This window comes from Pempheris klunzingeri, chromosome 5, assembly GCF_042242105.1.
Source record: "Pempheris klunzingeri isolate RE-2024b chromosome 5, fPemKlu1.hap1, whole genome shotgun sequence".
NCBI classification, from domain to species: domain Eukaryota; kingdom Metazoa; phylum Chordata; class Actinopteri; order Acropomatiformes; family Pempheridae; genus Pempheris; species Pempheris klunzingeri.
This window is the reverse complement of record NC_092016.1, coordinates 8,553,838-8,570,900: the sequence shown is the minus strand read 5'-3', so window position 1 is coordinate 8,570,900 and position 17,063 is coordinate 8,553,838. Positions and strand designations below refer to the sequence as shown.

The 17,063-nt window shown below is 42.0% G+C and overlaps 1 protein-coding gene across 2 annotated transcripts in view; it reads left to right on the top strand.

Annotated features, from left to right (window-relative positions):
- tmem117 (transmembrane protein 117) overlaps positions 1 to 17,063 on the top strand; it is a 40,678-nt gene that overhangs the window by 15,331 nt on the left and 8,284 nt on the right. For both annotated transcript variants that reach the window (XM_070831022.1, XM_070831021.1), the window contains exons 3-5: positions 2,866 to 2,998; positions 13,320 to 13,419; positions 16,914 to 17,011. In XM_070831022.1, coding sequence (XP_070687123.1) covers positions 2,866 to 2,998; positions 13,320 to 13,419; positions 16,914 to 17,011 — 331 coding nt within the window. The remainder of the gene's footprint in view (positions 1 to 2,865; positions 2,999 to 13,319; positions 13,420 to 16,913; positions 17,012 to 17,063) is intronic.

The window sequence follows — 17,063 nt, the reverse complement described above, 5'->3', positions numbered from 1 at the left end:
AAAAAAAAAAGAGAGATAACAAGCATCTCCCTCTCTTCCCTGTGTGTGTGTTGTTTTTTTTTTTGTCCCTGTGTGTGTGTGTGTGTGTGGCTGCCTTGTGCATGTGTGTTGTTGTTGTTGTGCCCTGCTGCACTGAGCCTCGCAGTAGACAGTGCTCATGAATCACTCCTTATCGGGGCCCTCTACTGTAGGGAGGTGCAGTGACTCAAACGGCTTGGCTGAATAGTCTTGAATCACCCCCTAGTTAAATCCTGCCCATATAGGCTGTGTGAGGGCGGCCGTGCTCGCTAGCGCGCCGTGCTGCTTTAAAAGTCAGATCTGCCGATACAGACTGTGCTCCTACATCTAAGCCAGGGCTCATTGGCACTGGAGGCAATTAAGTTCACCCATGCAAGTCAATTCAATTATGCATCTGTGATGAGCCCTGAAATACCACAGAGCAAGACGTATGGTGTGGCCTTACGCTAGGCCACTTTCCTTTAGCAAAAAGCCCAGAAAATTTGAAGGTTGACTATTATTAAAGAAATATTCAAGTTTATAGTCTGTTCTGTAAAGTTCACAATGAGCTGTTGTGTAGTTGGGTGTTTTCTGTATGATATTTGGACCTACAACAAAAATTTCATTCATCATAACTGCACTTCAACTCAACAATGATCCTCCATCTCCACAGGAATTTCAGCATCTTTGTTTTTATGTGCGCAGTGAAGAAAAACTAAAAGTGAGCAAGCTGAGATCGAACAGCATGTAAAACTATTGTAGAATAAACCACCCAGGCTGTAATGGGAAAATAAATGGAGCATTCTGCTTTGCTGTCTTTCTGGCTGCATGTGTGTGTGTTTGTGTGTGTGGACACCAACACAATGAGCTCTCTGCAGAGCTGTAACTCAAAGGGATGCTGACTGAGCTGAAGGAGAGAAAAACAAAGAGTTGTTCCTGGGAAGATGGCCGCCTCTGGCTCCGGATCACAGCTCGCAGAGGGAGAGCCCCGAAGTGTGTGTGCGTGTGTGAGCAATATGTCAAGTAGTGAAAGCAGAGGTGTATACCCAAGCTTACACATAGAGGATTTCTCAATTAACAGACAGTTGAGCAACCTTGAAGCAGTTGATGGTTGGGATTCATCACATGAGGAATGTTTCATGTCCCGATCTAGTGTTTTATGGTCAGGATCCTGATCTGTGTCCCTTAATATCTGCTGCTACCAAGTCTGATCTGATATTTACTTAAGTGCCGATTCAATATGCATTGGACACCTTGAAATAACTGCAGTAACCTTTTAAACTCAACCCACCTTAATTTTTACAAGCTACTTGATCCAAATACGGACTCAAAACTATCAGCTAGAGAGAAGATCAGGCATTCTGGTGGAGCTGTTGGAGATACAAATTCACTCACTGGTGTTACAGAGTGATGCGTCTTTGTCCTCCATAAAGTACAGAGCAACAACCCAGTTGAATTTTGTTCTAGTTATCAAGTTACTCACGGATTTGACGTTAATTAGTCAGTCAAATTTATTTTAGCTGATACAATTCCATGATAATGATCATCACGATCGTCACGAGACTTCCCCGTTTCAAGTTGTGTCAGAAAACTATAAACAGTTTTTCTGTAAATCGTTTGATTGAAAGTTGTATAATGTCCTCTGTGACTCTGACGGGCGCTTTCTCAAGTCTGAGACTGTAACCCCAATGATGTCATAGTGATGTCATCAGGGTTATTGCGGTCTGGGGGTGGAGACTAAAAAATGAGAAAGCAGAAAACCTGTGCTACAAACTGTTAGCATAGAGTTTTAAAGAGCCGAACCTTAGCTAAGCAGGGAGGGTGAAACGAGGAGCTTGACAGGCTGCTAAGACATGCAACCATATGAGAGAGCATACAGAGCATATATATTTATAATAGTTTCTATTTTATTTGCTAATCCTATTTGACCCAGGTCTGAATGATTTTGGTTGTACAGGTGCCAACGTGTACAAATTGGACTGCCTCTGTTACACAAGCAGTGTGGGAGGTAGATCAAGGACTCTGACAGCAGTTGTGCCTATTACATTATGCACACCTAATTGCATCACACGTTATTTTTCAGATCTCTCTGTAATTTATACTGTACTTATGTAATGCTTTTTCATCCCACTCTGACTCGGGGAAATAAAAAAAAAAGTGAGCCCTTGAATTAAAGGTATAAAATATTTTTTTTGTTTGTCATTAGGAGCAACCAAAATAGAAATCCGCCTGTTATTATATATATAGCTGGCCACAGAGGAGCTAAAAACACCAACTGTAATCTTTTCAAGGTACAACAACAAGCCAACGGTGGTATAATAAAAGTCGTTGTCTTCATGAGTTCTGCTGAGCGCTGCCACCAGAGGACAAGCTTGTGTGATTGTGTGTTCTGTGTCGAAGGCTGTGCGTCCGAATCCAATCTCATGCTCTGCCAGACAGATATTTCTCTGTAATTTGATTCCAAGCCAGGACTGTATGGGAGGGTGGGGGGGGACAAAAAAAACAAAAACAACACAGGTCACAAATGTTTGAATAATTTCTGTAATCATGCAGAACTCACATGAAGCACAAGCGAGCAGCGATCCACTGACGGTGTGTCAAACAAATGTATAAAATGACGTTTGTATTTTCTGTTGAGACTGATGACGAAAAGACGATTACTTCAGGGCTGTGGGAGTGACATCTCAAAGTGGTCTTTAATCTTAATTTCGCTGCCTAAAGGGCATGCGTCTGACAGAGTAGGACATTATTGATCTATGCGACTAATTTATTTACTTTCATCTTCATTTTCGCGGGCATACATGTTAGCCGGGTGACATGCTGTTTGAACTGCCGCTGACAGCAGTGTCCTTGTCATGCTCCCTTTAGGTCGATACCTGCGGCTGAAAATGTTCCGCGAGGATCATGGCTCCTGGATGACCATGTTCTTCAGCACCATCCTCTTCCTCTTCATCTTCTCACACATCTACAACCTTTTCCTGCTGATGGTTGGGAGCATGAAGTAAGCCATTCAATCTCTCTCTGCCCCCTTTTCCCTCATTCCCTGCTTCCCATTTGTTAGAGCCGCTGCACGCTCCCCTTTGGCTGGTGTGATTGATCTGAACGTCTCGCCTGAACAGAGACTCGATGCCAGTCTGATTAATCAGCCCAGTCTTTAAATCACAGGTAAGGGCAGGCAAGGGGAGGGTGGTTAATCCTGAAAGATCACCTTCAGCACCCACACTTGTTCTCCCATGATCTTGACTTATTTTTCGACAGCTCGCTGGCCGAAAACCAAGATATTTTTGCCATGTCTCGCTCAGTTTGTGCCTTGGTTTTTCGCTCCTGTTGCCCTGGCTTACCTGCTGGGAAACCACTGCTCACAGCAGAGCCTGACACCCACACATCAAGCCGGTGACAGGAATCCGTTTATGCATTTGCAATGTGTCCGTCTCGAGGAAGGAAAACATGCCCTTGAAGCCAGCCAGCCAGACACGAGGTCACCAAGGGGTGATTTACCATTTTGTTTGTTTGCGCTGTAAAAAAAAAATGTGGCAGGTATCTATTCAGGTACAAGCTGTCAAGAGGGAGGCCAGGGCTGTAATGGGATCTGTCCATACAATGCTGCTTTTCCATATTAACAGCAAGCGTCAACTATCCATAAGGTGCAGGCAGATGAAGGCTATTAGCTAGCAGGCAAGGTGTTGTGTTTTTCTATGGCCACAGGGATGAGTTTGTATAATCAGCCCATCTGTCACTCCGGCCAGTGCGGCGACACCGGCATCCATCTTGTCCGCTCTCTGTGGTTGACCGAGAAAAGGGAAGCGAGCAGCTGAGCACCGAGGGGTGGGTCCGCCGAGACGATGAATGTTGCTTGCTCAGGGAAAAGTTACATTTTCAGTGGCGCTGAGTGCATCTGTCAGAAAGAGGATTCCTTTTTACTGCCTCTCATTTCAGCCTTGAAATGTCTGGAAAAGGAGCCCCTTTTAATCTTGTCACTGCATTTTTTTTTTTCCCCCAACTGTCAGGATTGTCTTGCTAGATGACATACGGATAATACTAAAAGGAAAAAATAATGAGTTACGCAGACATTTTGAGAGATCTAATATATAATTTATATCCATCTAATATGTGCAGGTCTCTTATCAAATTAGCTGCATTGGTTGTCCAGGTTTGAAATGGAGCATCCATGACAACCTATTAAACAATTAAAGTGGCTGACACAACACTAAAGCCCATATATAATTACTTGCTTTGGACGTGTGCTGAGCAGTGACATCAGTTATTCAATGATGTAAGGCTCTCCTCACAAAGACAGATGGTGCTGTTGTAAAGCGAGTGAGCCCGCCGCTGCCAAGAAACCTGCCCTTTATCTGTACTCGCCCCGACCCCCCCCTCCCCACCGTTCCTCTCCCGGTCCCCTCTTTGCCGCTTGTTTTCTTTCTGCTCCAGCAGTGTGTCCACCGAGGACCCGGGCCCTGCCAAAAACCATTAGTGTTCACGTCTCTGTTCAAGACTGACATGTAAGAACAATGTTCACACTCTGCCAGGACGCCCCTCAGAAGATGGACTCCGGGCAGCGATAGCATGAATGCAGCAGAGTGAGCAAAAAGGTGACACAGGCTGAGAGGGAGGGAGTCCGGCGGGATCAGGAGAAGTGCTCCAGCCCTGATCATGCAGCAAAACTTAAGTCTTTTGATGAACCCTATTTGCATCGCCCCCTCACCACTTCAACCATTCCCTCACCCCGCAGAGAGGCTGTTGTAGTTTTTCGCTTTAGCCACAGCACAAAGGAAAACTACAATATCCCTTTGTGGCTGCAGCTGCCCCTCTGTGGGAATGAATGGTGTTTTTCCTTTTCATTTGCACTGAGAGAACAAGCCACTGTGAGGTATTAGTACGGCAAATGGTTTGAAAGGGTGGGTGTTTTAGCATGGGTTAGCTGGCTTTGACATCTACCCGTGATGGTGCACTGCAGGGGATGCACTTCTGGTGGCTAGACAGGGCGTCCCACACACACCAACCACATATTGTTCACGTCTCGCACCTCGCTCAAGTTAGCTGGGGCAATTATGTGTATGTGCGAGATAGTGTGTGGTGTTGGTGGTGGTGGGGGATGGAGCGAGGGGTCGGCTTCTGTCTTCCTGCTGTCTCCCTGACCCGATGCTGCATGCTGCCCGTGCCCTTCGCTCATTAATATGCTTTAATTTTCTGTGACCTTTCAGCCGGTCTTGAGCTTGATTTAATTAAACCTAGCGATACACCCACAAGGAGAGAAGATAAACTGCGGCATCAGGACAGTAAACAATCTCTGATAGGAGATTGTGTATCTTTTTGGATGACAAGTATTTATTCATGATTAGTCCTGTATAATGGATCCATCAAAGCCATTATCTCTCAGCTCAAAGTGATTTCCAGACTGTGTAATCTTACACATGTCCAACAGCGCAATAGCCAATATTTAAACAGCCACTTCTAGGTCAACAGCTGTCAACCTGTTACCTGGCTTATATCACATCAGGGAGAAAAAAAAAAAAAGCCTGTCCGACGTGGCTCCCTGGGAGCTGTAATCCACACTTGTTACCAAACCCTCACATCTGGGCTATTTGCATTTTAATGTAACTGTCAGATTAGGAGGGGGCTGTTTGCACGAAACCAGGGGAGTGTGACCGCCCTGGGAGTTTGACGGACTTCATGAATGTTCTGTCACGCCACACAATCCCATTCCGCCATCTTACGGCGCCATTACCAGCAGAAATCAGCCCCTAATTAGATGGTGTTATTTAATTAAGACGGCCCAATGCGTGGCGTACACATTAATCATGACTAATTTAGAGAAAGGGGGGTGGTAAAGCATCTGAAGGTGGGGGGAAGCAGGGAGGGGGGGGAAGGAACTATCAGGGAATGTAATAAGGAGCTGGGATGGGACAGTAAAACTATAAAATGACTTCTGTACTTCTTCTGTTTGTTACCCAGTAAGGGAAGAGAGGGATACTATGATGGGGGGGGGGGGGGGGGGGGGGTTGTAAGCTGAGTAGTGGAAGAGTGGAGCAAGGGATGGAGGGAGGTTTGCAGCTGGTGGATATCTTTAAAGAGCAGGGAGGGAGGGATGTGGCATTTGACAACGGCGATGCACTGAGCGGGATTAGACCCAATCATATGAGGGTATTTGTCTTTGTTTGCCATGATCCTTTGTGCTTTGTGCATGCTAGTCCCCCTCGTCTGTCTGTTTGCTTGTCTGGCACTAAGCTGGGGTAATACCATGGACAAGTGGATTTCAGAGGCTAAATAAATAGCATGTTGTGGTATGTAGATGCCTCCTGTTGCATGCAATCACACATGGGTCTTGCTGCTGCCTGCAGTGCCGTGCTCATTTCTAACAATGAGTTCTATGATCTGCCCTTTACTTAATGCTGAAATGTAGAACTAACAAGCTGTCAACAAACTTGAAATTCAGCAATTAGACTACAATGATGCTCCATTTCTTTGACATTTGGATGTTGGTGTGGTCTCGGTGTGTTCAAACTTCCCCTGAGCGTGCTACCTTGGAGTTAGAGGTGAGAAGAAAAAGACTAAACCTAATAATTCCAACTTTGTCATATTTAAATATCGTATACTTTCAGCTGGCTTGCTAACATTGGTCATGGGTATGGATCCATCCAGTAGTCTGCTAGTTTTATTTAAGGTTTGGGTTGTCTAACTTCTGAGGTGAGGACGTCTGAATAGCTTTGTGCAGTCACCAAGGCTAAACTAGGTGCTGGAGGGTCAGTTAATCTCTCCAAACTGTAGGTTTGGCTGCTTGTTGAATCATAAGGTCTCATATTTTATTTCCATGCTTGTTAAATATAAAAAAATGAAATTTTGGGTGTGGAGGATTTGTAGATATTTAAAAGCACCTTTGACGGAGGTGAAAGCTGATTAATGAAAGTTAACCCACAAGCAATTTAATGTTTTCAATTAGTAATATGTAATTAGCAAAGAAATATAGTTTCCAAGCAACTTGGCCAAAACTGGCCACAGATATAGACAGGTAAGTTAAAAAGAAACCACTATCAAAGATCAAGAATCAAAGTTAATTTGATTTTTGGAAATCTCAACTCAACGCCCCCCTGCAGGCTTTTTCTGGAGCTTTCAACGCGAGCTTTTTAGGAGGCTGACCGAGGTCTTGTAGACTGTGATAAAAATGGATCCCAACTCTGGATTGTTCTGTCAAACTACTCTTTCCAAGGCCAAGAATTACATTTGTGGCTTGGCTTGTGGGCCGACATGAACGACAATCAGTGTTGCGGATAAAATCATGACGGCTACTGAGGTTGCGTGCCAGCAGATCCATCTCCATGACAACTGATCATGTAAGAGGGCTGCAACTAACAATTGTTTTTAGTATCAATTAATCTACCAATGTCTCACTTAATTGTAGAATTTCTTTGGTGTATAAAATGTCAGAAAGTACAGCAAAATGTTCAGTCGACTGATTAATCGATTATTTGTCTTTACTGTGGATTTGGGATTATTTTTGTCAAGTTACATCACTGGACTGCTGGTCAGATGAAACAGGAATTACTTGGTTGGTCCACAATATGTCAATAAAGTAATTCATGGAAATCTCTATGTTTAAATGAACTGATTTGCCTGTCAGTTTAACATGAAATTTGTCTCAACACATTATGATAAACAGTTTTCCTATTGAGATTTGATATAAAAACCCTGTGCTGTTTATAAATCACACAATGTGTCTGGCAATTTGATTAATTGATCTATCTTCACCTTCTACTCATCACTCTACCTCTCTCATACGTGCACACACCCACACCTACTTCTAAGCATTTCTCCCGCTGCCTTTTGCACTCCTACACATGTACATTATATTGGTATCTCACAAATGACTCATTATACGCTTATGAAGTGTTTAGTCAGTGTAAAGCTTTGTCTCCAAAGTAATTTTCTCTTCTCTCAGAATATCTCCGAAACAGACTGTGAGCTATACGAAGCAGTGAAGTCAGTCATTTCCTCTCTGACTATATTATCCTGCTGTTTTCTGGGACATAGGGGCGGAGCGTCAGCTGTGGCTTCAGCCCGCCACATACGTCACTGTCACATAAAGAGAAACGGCCACAGTTGCAAACAATAAACATCATAACCTTTATTGCGGCATGCGTCCGCTGGGATTATACGATATATGTATTATAAAAAAGTGTAAGTGTGTAGTATGTTTAGATGGAAGGTGGGGAATTGTGGCAGGACAGATGGATTGTCAGTGCACGCTTGTGTGTCGTACCATGTAGTCACACTCCATTCAGTTGTGTCATTTCTTCCTTATGTTTCACCACCGCAATGACGATCCGATGATAACTCAGCTCCATTGTCTGTTGTGTTCCCTTCCGTTGTATTAACTTATTGCATTAAGACAACATTTTCAAGAGAACTTGTTAAGCATGTCCTGACATTTCTAAATACCACACACAGTGCAGACATTATTCAAAAGCAAACAGGCAAAACAGAAACTTTTTCTGTCAGACATTTTTACATTTTAGGAGCAATTAATTAGTTCTCTTACAAGTTGTCTAAAATTATTGAATTTTTGTCTTTTGGAATTTCTTAGATAAACTGAGGGATTAAGTGTTCTTTTATAGGTTAAGAGAATCTTCCTACTGCTCATAACGCTGTGAGTTTTCTGAAATGTGGCATTATCACGAAACTGAAAACAGGCTGAAAACAAAAGCTTTTCTCCAAAATTGGATGAATTTTGTTTTTTTAAAAGATGGTGACAATATGTGTAGAGATGAAAACATTTAAGGTATGAGTATTTTATACATGATGATATTCACAATTTGACATGAAACCTAGAGAAACCTATATGCCTATGCATGCCCTTGTCTACATGATTCTAATATTATTCAGGTTTCATCTGCGTCAGTGCAGGTGTGTCTTTGATTCCTCACTTCGGTTTCTGACTGTGTGGCTGGATTTGGTATCTCGTTTATAATTTATAATTTATATATAATTTATCCATCTCTGAATTTACTTTTATTTCAGCGTGTAGACCATCGACCACCAAGTTCTCCACCTGGCATAGTCAGTTTTCTGAAACCAGAATGTGGTGTTTACATGTGGTAAAACGACTCTTTGTCAGTGGTTAGAGGAGATAGGGATGTTTTACAGAGTGACAAATTATGCAGAGGGAGAAGGTTGAGGTTGATGGTTGGGTCAACAACAAGACTGACGGCTGGTTGTGGAATTGTCTGTCCCAATGGAAAGCTGATGGGGGCAATGTAAGGCCTGATATAGTGTCTGGGCCTGATGGCATTCACTCCCACTCTTGAGCCAGGGGAATGATAAGGACTAAGGGACTCAATCTCCAGCTAGTTTAATACTGTATGTGGGCTGATTCTGTGCTGAGTGATGAATTAAGATTGAAGATTTAAGTTGCCTTGGGAGATGTTATAGTGATAGTGAAGAGAGTGCGTATTGACAGCTTTATGCTCCCTGATAACTACTGCTGCTCAGTGTTGTATACTGTAAATACAACGTTAGGTACTGTCGTGCAAAGGGAGGAGACAGGCAATGCATTTCAATGTGGAGCCAGCCAAGGTCGCAATTTAATGTTCTGAATGAGTATAGCCTTTACAGGGCAGCGGAGGTCACTCGGTTGCCACAGTCACTAAATCACTGGCTGTCTGACAAAGAAAACAGGTTTATAAAACCCAGTATGAAGGCATATGAGTCCAAGTGGACAGTGAAAAATTAATGGAAATAGGAGCATGTGATGACTCACAATAGTGAAAGCTCTCTCAGCATTCTGTTTTATAACCTTCATTATCAGGGCTTCCATGGGCCTTGAAAATTCTTGAGTTGGTACTTTGATAAAAATAAAATTAAACCATTAACTCTTTGAATGGATGAATATATCATCTTATAGAAAGTGCTTGGTTTCTTGTAAAGTATGGCATTTCAGAAGTGGTTTTGGCACTATACTGCAGTGTGGACTGTTGATAAAATAAGGAGTCAAGGTTTTTTTTTAATGTTTAAAAGTAACTAAAACTTCTTTTCAGGGCCACTCCACTGCAAAGAGTCCTTTATTCATGGTGACACTGCATAATTTCATGTAGCCACAGCTGAATTTTCATATTATTAAATGTATCCATGACTGGGCGATATGGCTGAAATCAATATCATTAATTTTATGTTTTAATATATACATTTTTTTTTTCTGATATTGATATCATGATATGGCAAATGTATGCAAAACCAAATCTTAATCAATCTAATTGATGTTCAATGCAGTGAACCGTGTGTCACTGTTAAGCATTGGATGAGATCTGTAAAACAAAAATCAGTACTAGAAGTCAGTAACTAACCAGATCTAACTAAACTAATCAGCTTATTTTGATAATTGAGTAACTGTTTTATCAGCCTTTCAGTAAAAATGCCAAGCATTCATTGGTTCCAGCGTCTTAAATGTTGGGATTTGCAGCTTTTTCCTTGTCTTTTATGATAATAGATTGATTGTTTTGGGGTTTTGGCCTGCTTGTACACCATAACTCAATATAGAGTTTATATAATGTGTATTTAAAATAATCTTTAGTTGCAGCGCTAAATGAATATTTTTGGGTTTTGGACTGTTGGTCAGTCAAAATGATTTTACGATCACTTGTGGCTTTGGAACATTGTAATTGAGCTTTTTCTAAAAGGTATTTTCTCATTAATTGACAAATATATCAAAAAAAAAAAAAAAACTATACATAATTTTAAAGAAACAATTGGGCGCACAGTAGGTGATCCATTTTATGTTGAAACTAGCAACAGTTTGGCTGGTGTGAATATAGATGGAAAAATTGTGATGTGAACATGAGCAGTGACAGCTGAACAGAAAAGACAAGACAAGTACCATCAGGAACACAAGCTTTATCAAAAATAAAATACAATATAAGAGATGGTGCCAACTATAGTTTTTAACCAAGCAATTTCAAAAGCATCACGATGATTTCGTAGCACCAAAGATGTCACCAAAATGAAAATAAACACATTGCTCTTGCAAATGACCACTGAAATGATAGTTAAAACTGACTTTTTCACTTGTTAATGTCAAACATGTCCAAACTCATAACTGTGTAACCTCTGTAGCGCAAAATTGCAATTTCTTGCACGTGATGGAACAAGACTTTGAAAGGCATTGAAATGTCCTTGAATATTATGTCTGAACAAGTGTGGGAAACCTGATAACATTCCTCAGAGGGTCAAAGCTGGCTGAGTCGGTTTGTGCTGGCACCGACACTGCCACTGGCTCTGCGATTAAGCCACGGGAGCCATTTTGGGGCTGATTATTCATGGTGCTACTGTACCGATGTTCCACTACACTGAATTCTCTCATTAGGTCATCCGGCTCTAAAGGCCATTAAATTTTCAGTCAGCATGAATAAGTCAGAGAGTTCTGCCTCTGATCATGCAGTGCGAACAGTCCCAAAACTCATCATAGGTGCTCTGCAAAAAAAAAAGGAAAAAAAACCCTCTCTCTCAGCACAGGGGTAACATTTGCTCAATTAAATATGTGAGAAGGGTAGGGGTTGGCGGCAGGGTAGGTTTTTTTTTAGATTTAAAGCCTAGCATGTGGTGCCAGACAGCATTTCCAGAAGTATCGATCAGAGGTTCGCTGCGGGTAAATGACTCCCAATGGGATCTCCTTGGTAGCTGGATCAGTGCCAAGCCACTGAATGTCTAACCGACTTAATGCAGATATAAATCGCCGTTCCAATCAAGGCCGTTTTATTTGCGGGTTTGAGTGAGGCAATACGTCACCTGCAGTACTGCACGTTTTCGTCAATAAAATTCTGTCAGATCCGTTAAATGCATGCTACATCGATGACATATGACTTATAATGTTTTCCTTCCAGGGGGAGGGAGTTTCTCGTTTAATTACAGTAAACAGGTAGTTGAAAACAGTTGCCATTTTGGGTCACTGGCTTGCCACAATTACTCATCCTTCTGGATTGCCTGTGAGCATTTATTATACTTCCCAGATCTGGACTGATACATACTGTGAAAAAGCTTGAGCAATTACCATTAATTAAAAATGAACACCTATTAAAGCTGCTATGTTAGCTAATGGCTTAAAAGGATTACCCTCCACTGCTTTTCAACAGATTGTTTAGACTTGTCTGACAACGACTCATTTACAAATTGAACAGCACGCCAAATAGAACTGCGAATGCAGTCGGCTAAAAGATTAAATGAAAATGAAAGATCAAGCGGATACATATACTGTATGTAGAGAGAGGAAATGCTCTACACACGGGCATGGTTGTAGGCGAGATTTGCCAAAGCCCTCTGCACAACAGAAAACATTTTTATTGGTGTTTGCTGGCGGCCAGAAAATGACCGGGGGAAAACAAAGACGAATGGAGCCATTGACTTCAAATACGACCCCTTGAAAGCACAGCCAGAGCCCTATCCATTGCCATCTATTATATTCATGAGTGTGACCTGTGGGGGGCGAGAGGAGGCTTGAGGGGGAGGTGATGGGCGCCCACCTGCTCCACTCAGCGTCTAAGACACTGGCTGCCAGGAGATCAAACAGGCCTCCTCGCTCCCCTCTGTCCTCCTCCTCTCTCCCCGGCACAAGTCCCATATAGGAGGCGACTGACCCACTTTTCCACCTTCCCTGTGCTATTACCTGTAGAAAATAGAGTGATGTGGCGTGTGTGTGAGTGTGTTGGCTGGGTGGGTTTTGCAGCACTGAACAAAAGCTTCTCATCTTCACTTACTGTACAGAGATGAAGGCGTAACGAGGACTCCAAAGAAGGCATGTCATTTCTTATCAGATATTATAGCATGTTAGATTGTTTTTCTAATGGTGTGTCATGGCCTAGTCTACATTTTGCTTCTGTTGCGGTTGATGTTAACTGAGCTCGCTCAGATCTGCTGCGTGAACGAGAGAGGGGGATCTCATTGGGATGGCAGTGTTGATTTGAAATCAACTAGACATGAGACAAATCTGCCAAATAAATGGATAATTTGCCCAACACTTACAGAACCCAATGGAAGCAGTGATACTGCATAAATTCCATTGCGCTGGTGTAAATTGTTTACAATCCTCAGGGGTGTATGGAAGGTAGAGCCATCGCTCATTGTTTTCACAGGATTAGATTGATATTGATTGACTCTGACAGCTAGCATCATGATACTAAGCGGCAGTGACCATTTTCTCTTTCGACCTGCTCTCTCGCTCCGTTGGCTCTTTTTGTCAGTCATCTTACCGCCTTCCTTTTCTGCCTGCCTTTACTACCCTCATAACATATACTACATTTTTTATGTCCTTCTCCCCTCTTGGTCTTCTTGCCTTGCAGGCCTCACATGGTGACTGAGTACATGGGCATCAGGAATGAGAGCTTTATGAAGATTGCTGCAGTGGGGACGTGGATGGGAGACTTTGTCACTGCTTGGATGGTAAGATCTCAAGTGTCCTAAACATTAGATAAGTATGCGTTCATAAAACGAAAGTTTTCAGTCATAAATCTGAATTTCATGTCTACTTTATTAAAATGCAGAAACATGAAATATTTATTAGCCATGCTCGTAGCTTGCTTTGGTTCACTAAATCGTGGTCCACAGAGGATGAATCCAAATTATTTTGGTAGTCCCCAAAATTATCATCCAACGCCCACAGGTCAAAAATGTCCCTTAGTACAAGACAAATATAATTGAAGAACAAAATCGAGCAGCTGTATGTGAGATAAATGCTCATGTTAAAGATGGCAGGCTAAATTGCTTAACATCCAGTCACATTAGCTGCTAGCTAGCTTTAGACATATTAAAATGCCATTGTTGGGACTTAAGCATGCTAATTTTTACATTTATGTTCATTAGCATTCAGCTCAATGCACGGATGTGGCTGAAAGAGTACAGCTTGTGCCGTGTATATGCTGTACTGGATTTATCATAATCACCAGTCTATATTATGGAAGTGCTTGAAAAAGTAAACAAACATGGATGCCTTACATCCACCAAAGTCTGTTTTCCAGGTAACAAAACCCAAATTTAATGGCTAAACAGTATTGCTGTATTGTCTGTGCACAGAAGCCAAGCCTGACAGGATAAATTGGAGATTCTCTTTTAGGGCCAAAGTACAATGGATTCACACATTTGAATAAGCTAATTAGACACAATGGCATTCCACCGGCATCATCTGCTCAGGCCAAATTTAAATTTTTTTGGCCCGCTGGTGGTAAACATACAAGAGTTTCTTTTTTTTTCAGATCACAAGCCTTCATTAAATAAGATATTGAAGTCATATAGAAGGTACACGGTGTAGCCATTCTTCACAAACTCATCTATTTTCTAGGTCAGGTGCATCCTCTCAACAGTTAATAAGGCACACACTTAAAGCCCACAGTGCCGATCCAGTTCAATCCGCTACCAAATCCATAGAGTAGCATGCAGTTTGATCTAAGAGGGGTCAGAGGAAACAATGAATGCCCAGGGAGGGGCAGAGAGTGCTAGAGGAGAAACCTACCTCTGTTCATTTGTCAACATAAAGTGAGGAGGAGAGCTCCAGCGGGAGTGGACTACCTGCGGTGGGAGGAGTGGGGCTCTGACACCGGCATGCACACAGCTGAGACAACTTGACAAGCTCCCTCACTGGTCACATTAGTATTCCACAGTACACACTGCAGAGGAAGAGGAAGAGGAGGAGAAAGAGGAGGAGGAGGAGGAGGAGAAATGTAGAAGTCTGGTCGGAAGGGAGATGGGCAAAGCAGTGAGTGAGAAGGTGAATCAGGGAGACGGAGACGTGTGTGTGTGTGTGTGTGTGTGTGTGTGTGTGTGTGTGTGTGTGTGTGAGAGAGAGAGAGAGAGAAAGTTAGGCCAAGGCAAAGTGCTGATTCCAGAAATTACTCAAGGTTTTTTATATTCGATTAATTCAACAAGGCACTTTGAAGATGACCTCTGTGTCTCCTCCGCATAGCGGATTTACAATGTGTCTTCACTAGAGGAACGAACAGGAAGTGTCTGTTTTTGCAATGCTGCAATGCCAGAAACATCTCATGGACTGCCTGATTCAAATCCTTTTCCCAACACGAGCTACAGTATCTGCAGTGAGGCGCTTTATTGACGAATTGACCTTGCCTCTGCAGCGGCTCCACACAAAGAATATAGTGGGGATTTTTTTATACTCTCGGGCATAAAATCCTCCCGGATAAAATTCTGGATCCATGTAATAAAAAATAAAATCAATTGATTGGTTTTAATGACATTAAGGTAGACAATGTTACATCACCAACTGCTGTAGTCTGTAGAAAGACAGGTACAACCTGCAGACTGTTTAAAAAAAAAAAAAAAAAAAAGTGTGCATTAAGTGAAGCCAATGTGGAAGTGCCTTAAACCTGCATTCTTTGTAATGGCCAACATTGGCTGGTTGCAAAAAGAACCTGACCCTGCTTCTCACCTGATTTATTATCTCAGTAAACACTTTCCTGAATGAGTTTATGGTCTCAAAATGGTAGTTTCATGTCTCCTATAATTGAGCACGATATTCATTTCGTAGATTTTGTAACATGCATGATAAAGCAGGTTATGCTTTAGGGCGGGACTACCTTGCTACCATTCCTGGTTCCGAATCCAAGATGGCGACGCCCAAAATGCTAAACTCAAGGCTACAAAACACCAGTCCACAAACAATACTACAAACACAGCATTAATAATGAAACAAGCCAATATTTATTGAAGGTGCCCACACACTCAACAGTATTTAATCACCGAGCATTGTTGTTTAACAGCAATGAATTAATATTCAAATTTAAATAGTCATATAGTCACGTTTCTCCCGTGTTCATAACTCTGTCTCATTTAGAATCATTAATCATTTAGATGAAAACTATGTAAAATCCAAATGTGTTGGTGAACCAGAAGGTGGATTGATGATCTCCAGGAGGTGAAAACCGACAGCTTCACTGTAAAACTGTTAATGATTGTTTTTTCTTTGTTGGTTCACATACACTACACGGCCAAAGGTATGTGAACACCCAAACATTACATCCATATGTGTTCTTTTAACATGTAATTTGAGCATTAATATGTTGCGGTGACAGTTTCCTGTCTTTCCACAAGATTTTTTTTTAACTTGGCTACAGAAATTTGCTCCAATTCAGACATTAGAACATTGATGAAGTCGGGTGCTGGTGTTTGGCAATAAGGCCTGGCTCACAGTTGGCATTTCACTTAGTCTTAAAGATGTTGGATGGGGTTGAGTTCAGGGCTCTGTGCATGCCAGTCACGTTCTTGCACACCAAACTGAAGAAACCAGTTGGTTATGGACCTCGCTTTGTGTAGGGGGGCATTGTTATGTTGAAACCTGAAAGGGCTTAAGCACACTGTTGTTTAAAGTATAACTGTAGCTTTAAGATTTCCCTTCAAGGAATATTAAGGGAACTTTATCATTTTATTGCTGAGAATTAGATGAGAGGATTGGTACCATTCTCATGTCTGCCCATTAAATATGAAACTACATCTGTAGACGTTTAGCTTAGCTTAGCACAGAGACTAAAAGCAGGGAGATAGCCTGGCTCTGTCAAAAGTTACAAATAAAATGTCCTACTAGCATCATAACACATAATGTCTTGTTTGTTTGAACAAAAATTAAAGTGCAACAAGTGACTTCCAGAAAGTTACTCCACCCAGCCAAGAAAAAGTCCAGGATCAACCCCCTGTAAAACCACTCCCTGTCATTTTTGCACTTCAGTTTTTGCATGGATGAAACAAACAATATGTAACCTATTAATTAGTGAGCTTTACATGTGCTGGTAGACACATTTTGTCACCTTTTACTCAGCCAGACTAGCTGTTTGCTCCTGTTTTCAGTCTTTATACTAAGCTAAAATGAACCCAGTCTACACCCAAGCTTCATAAGTAATTAGATATTTGTAAATGCACTTTCCTTTCTGTAGGTGACAGACATGATGCTCCAGGATCAGCACTACCCAGACTGGGGCAAAGCGGCCAGAAGGTTCTGGAAACAAGGCAACAACAGGATTGTTCTCTTCTGGTACATTCTTTTCATACACTGTGAAAGCATGTGCATGTTTGCCTGTATGTAC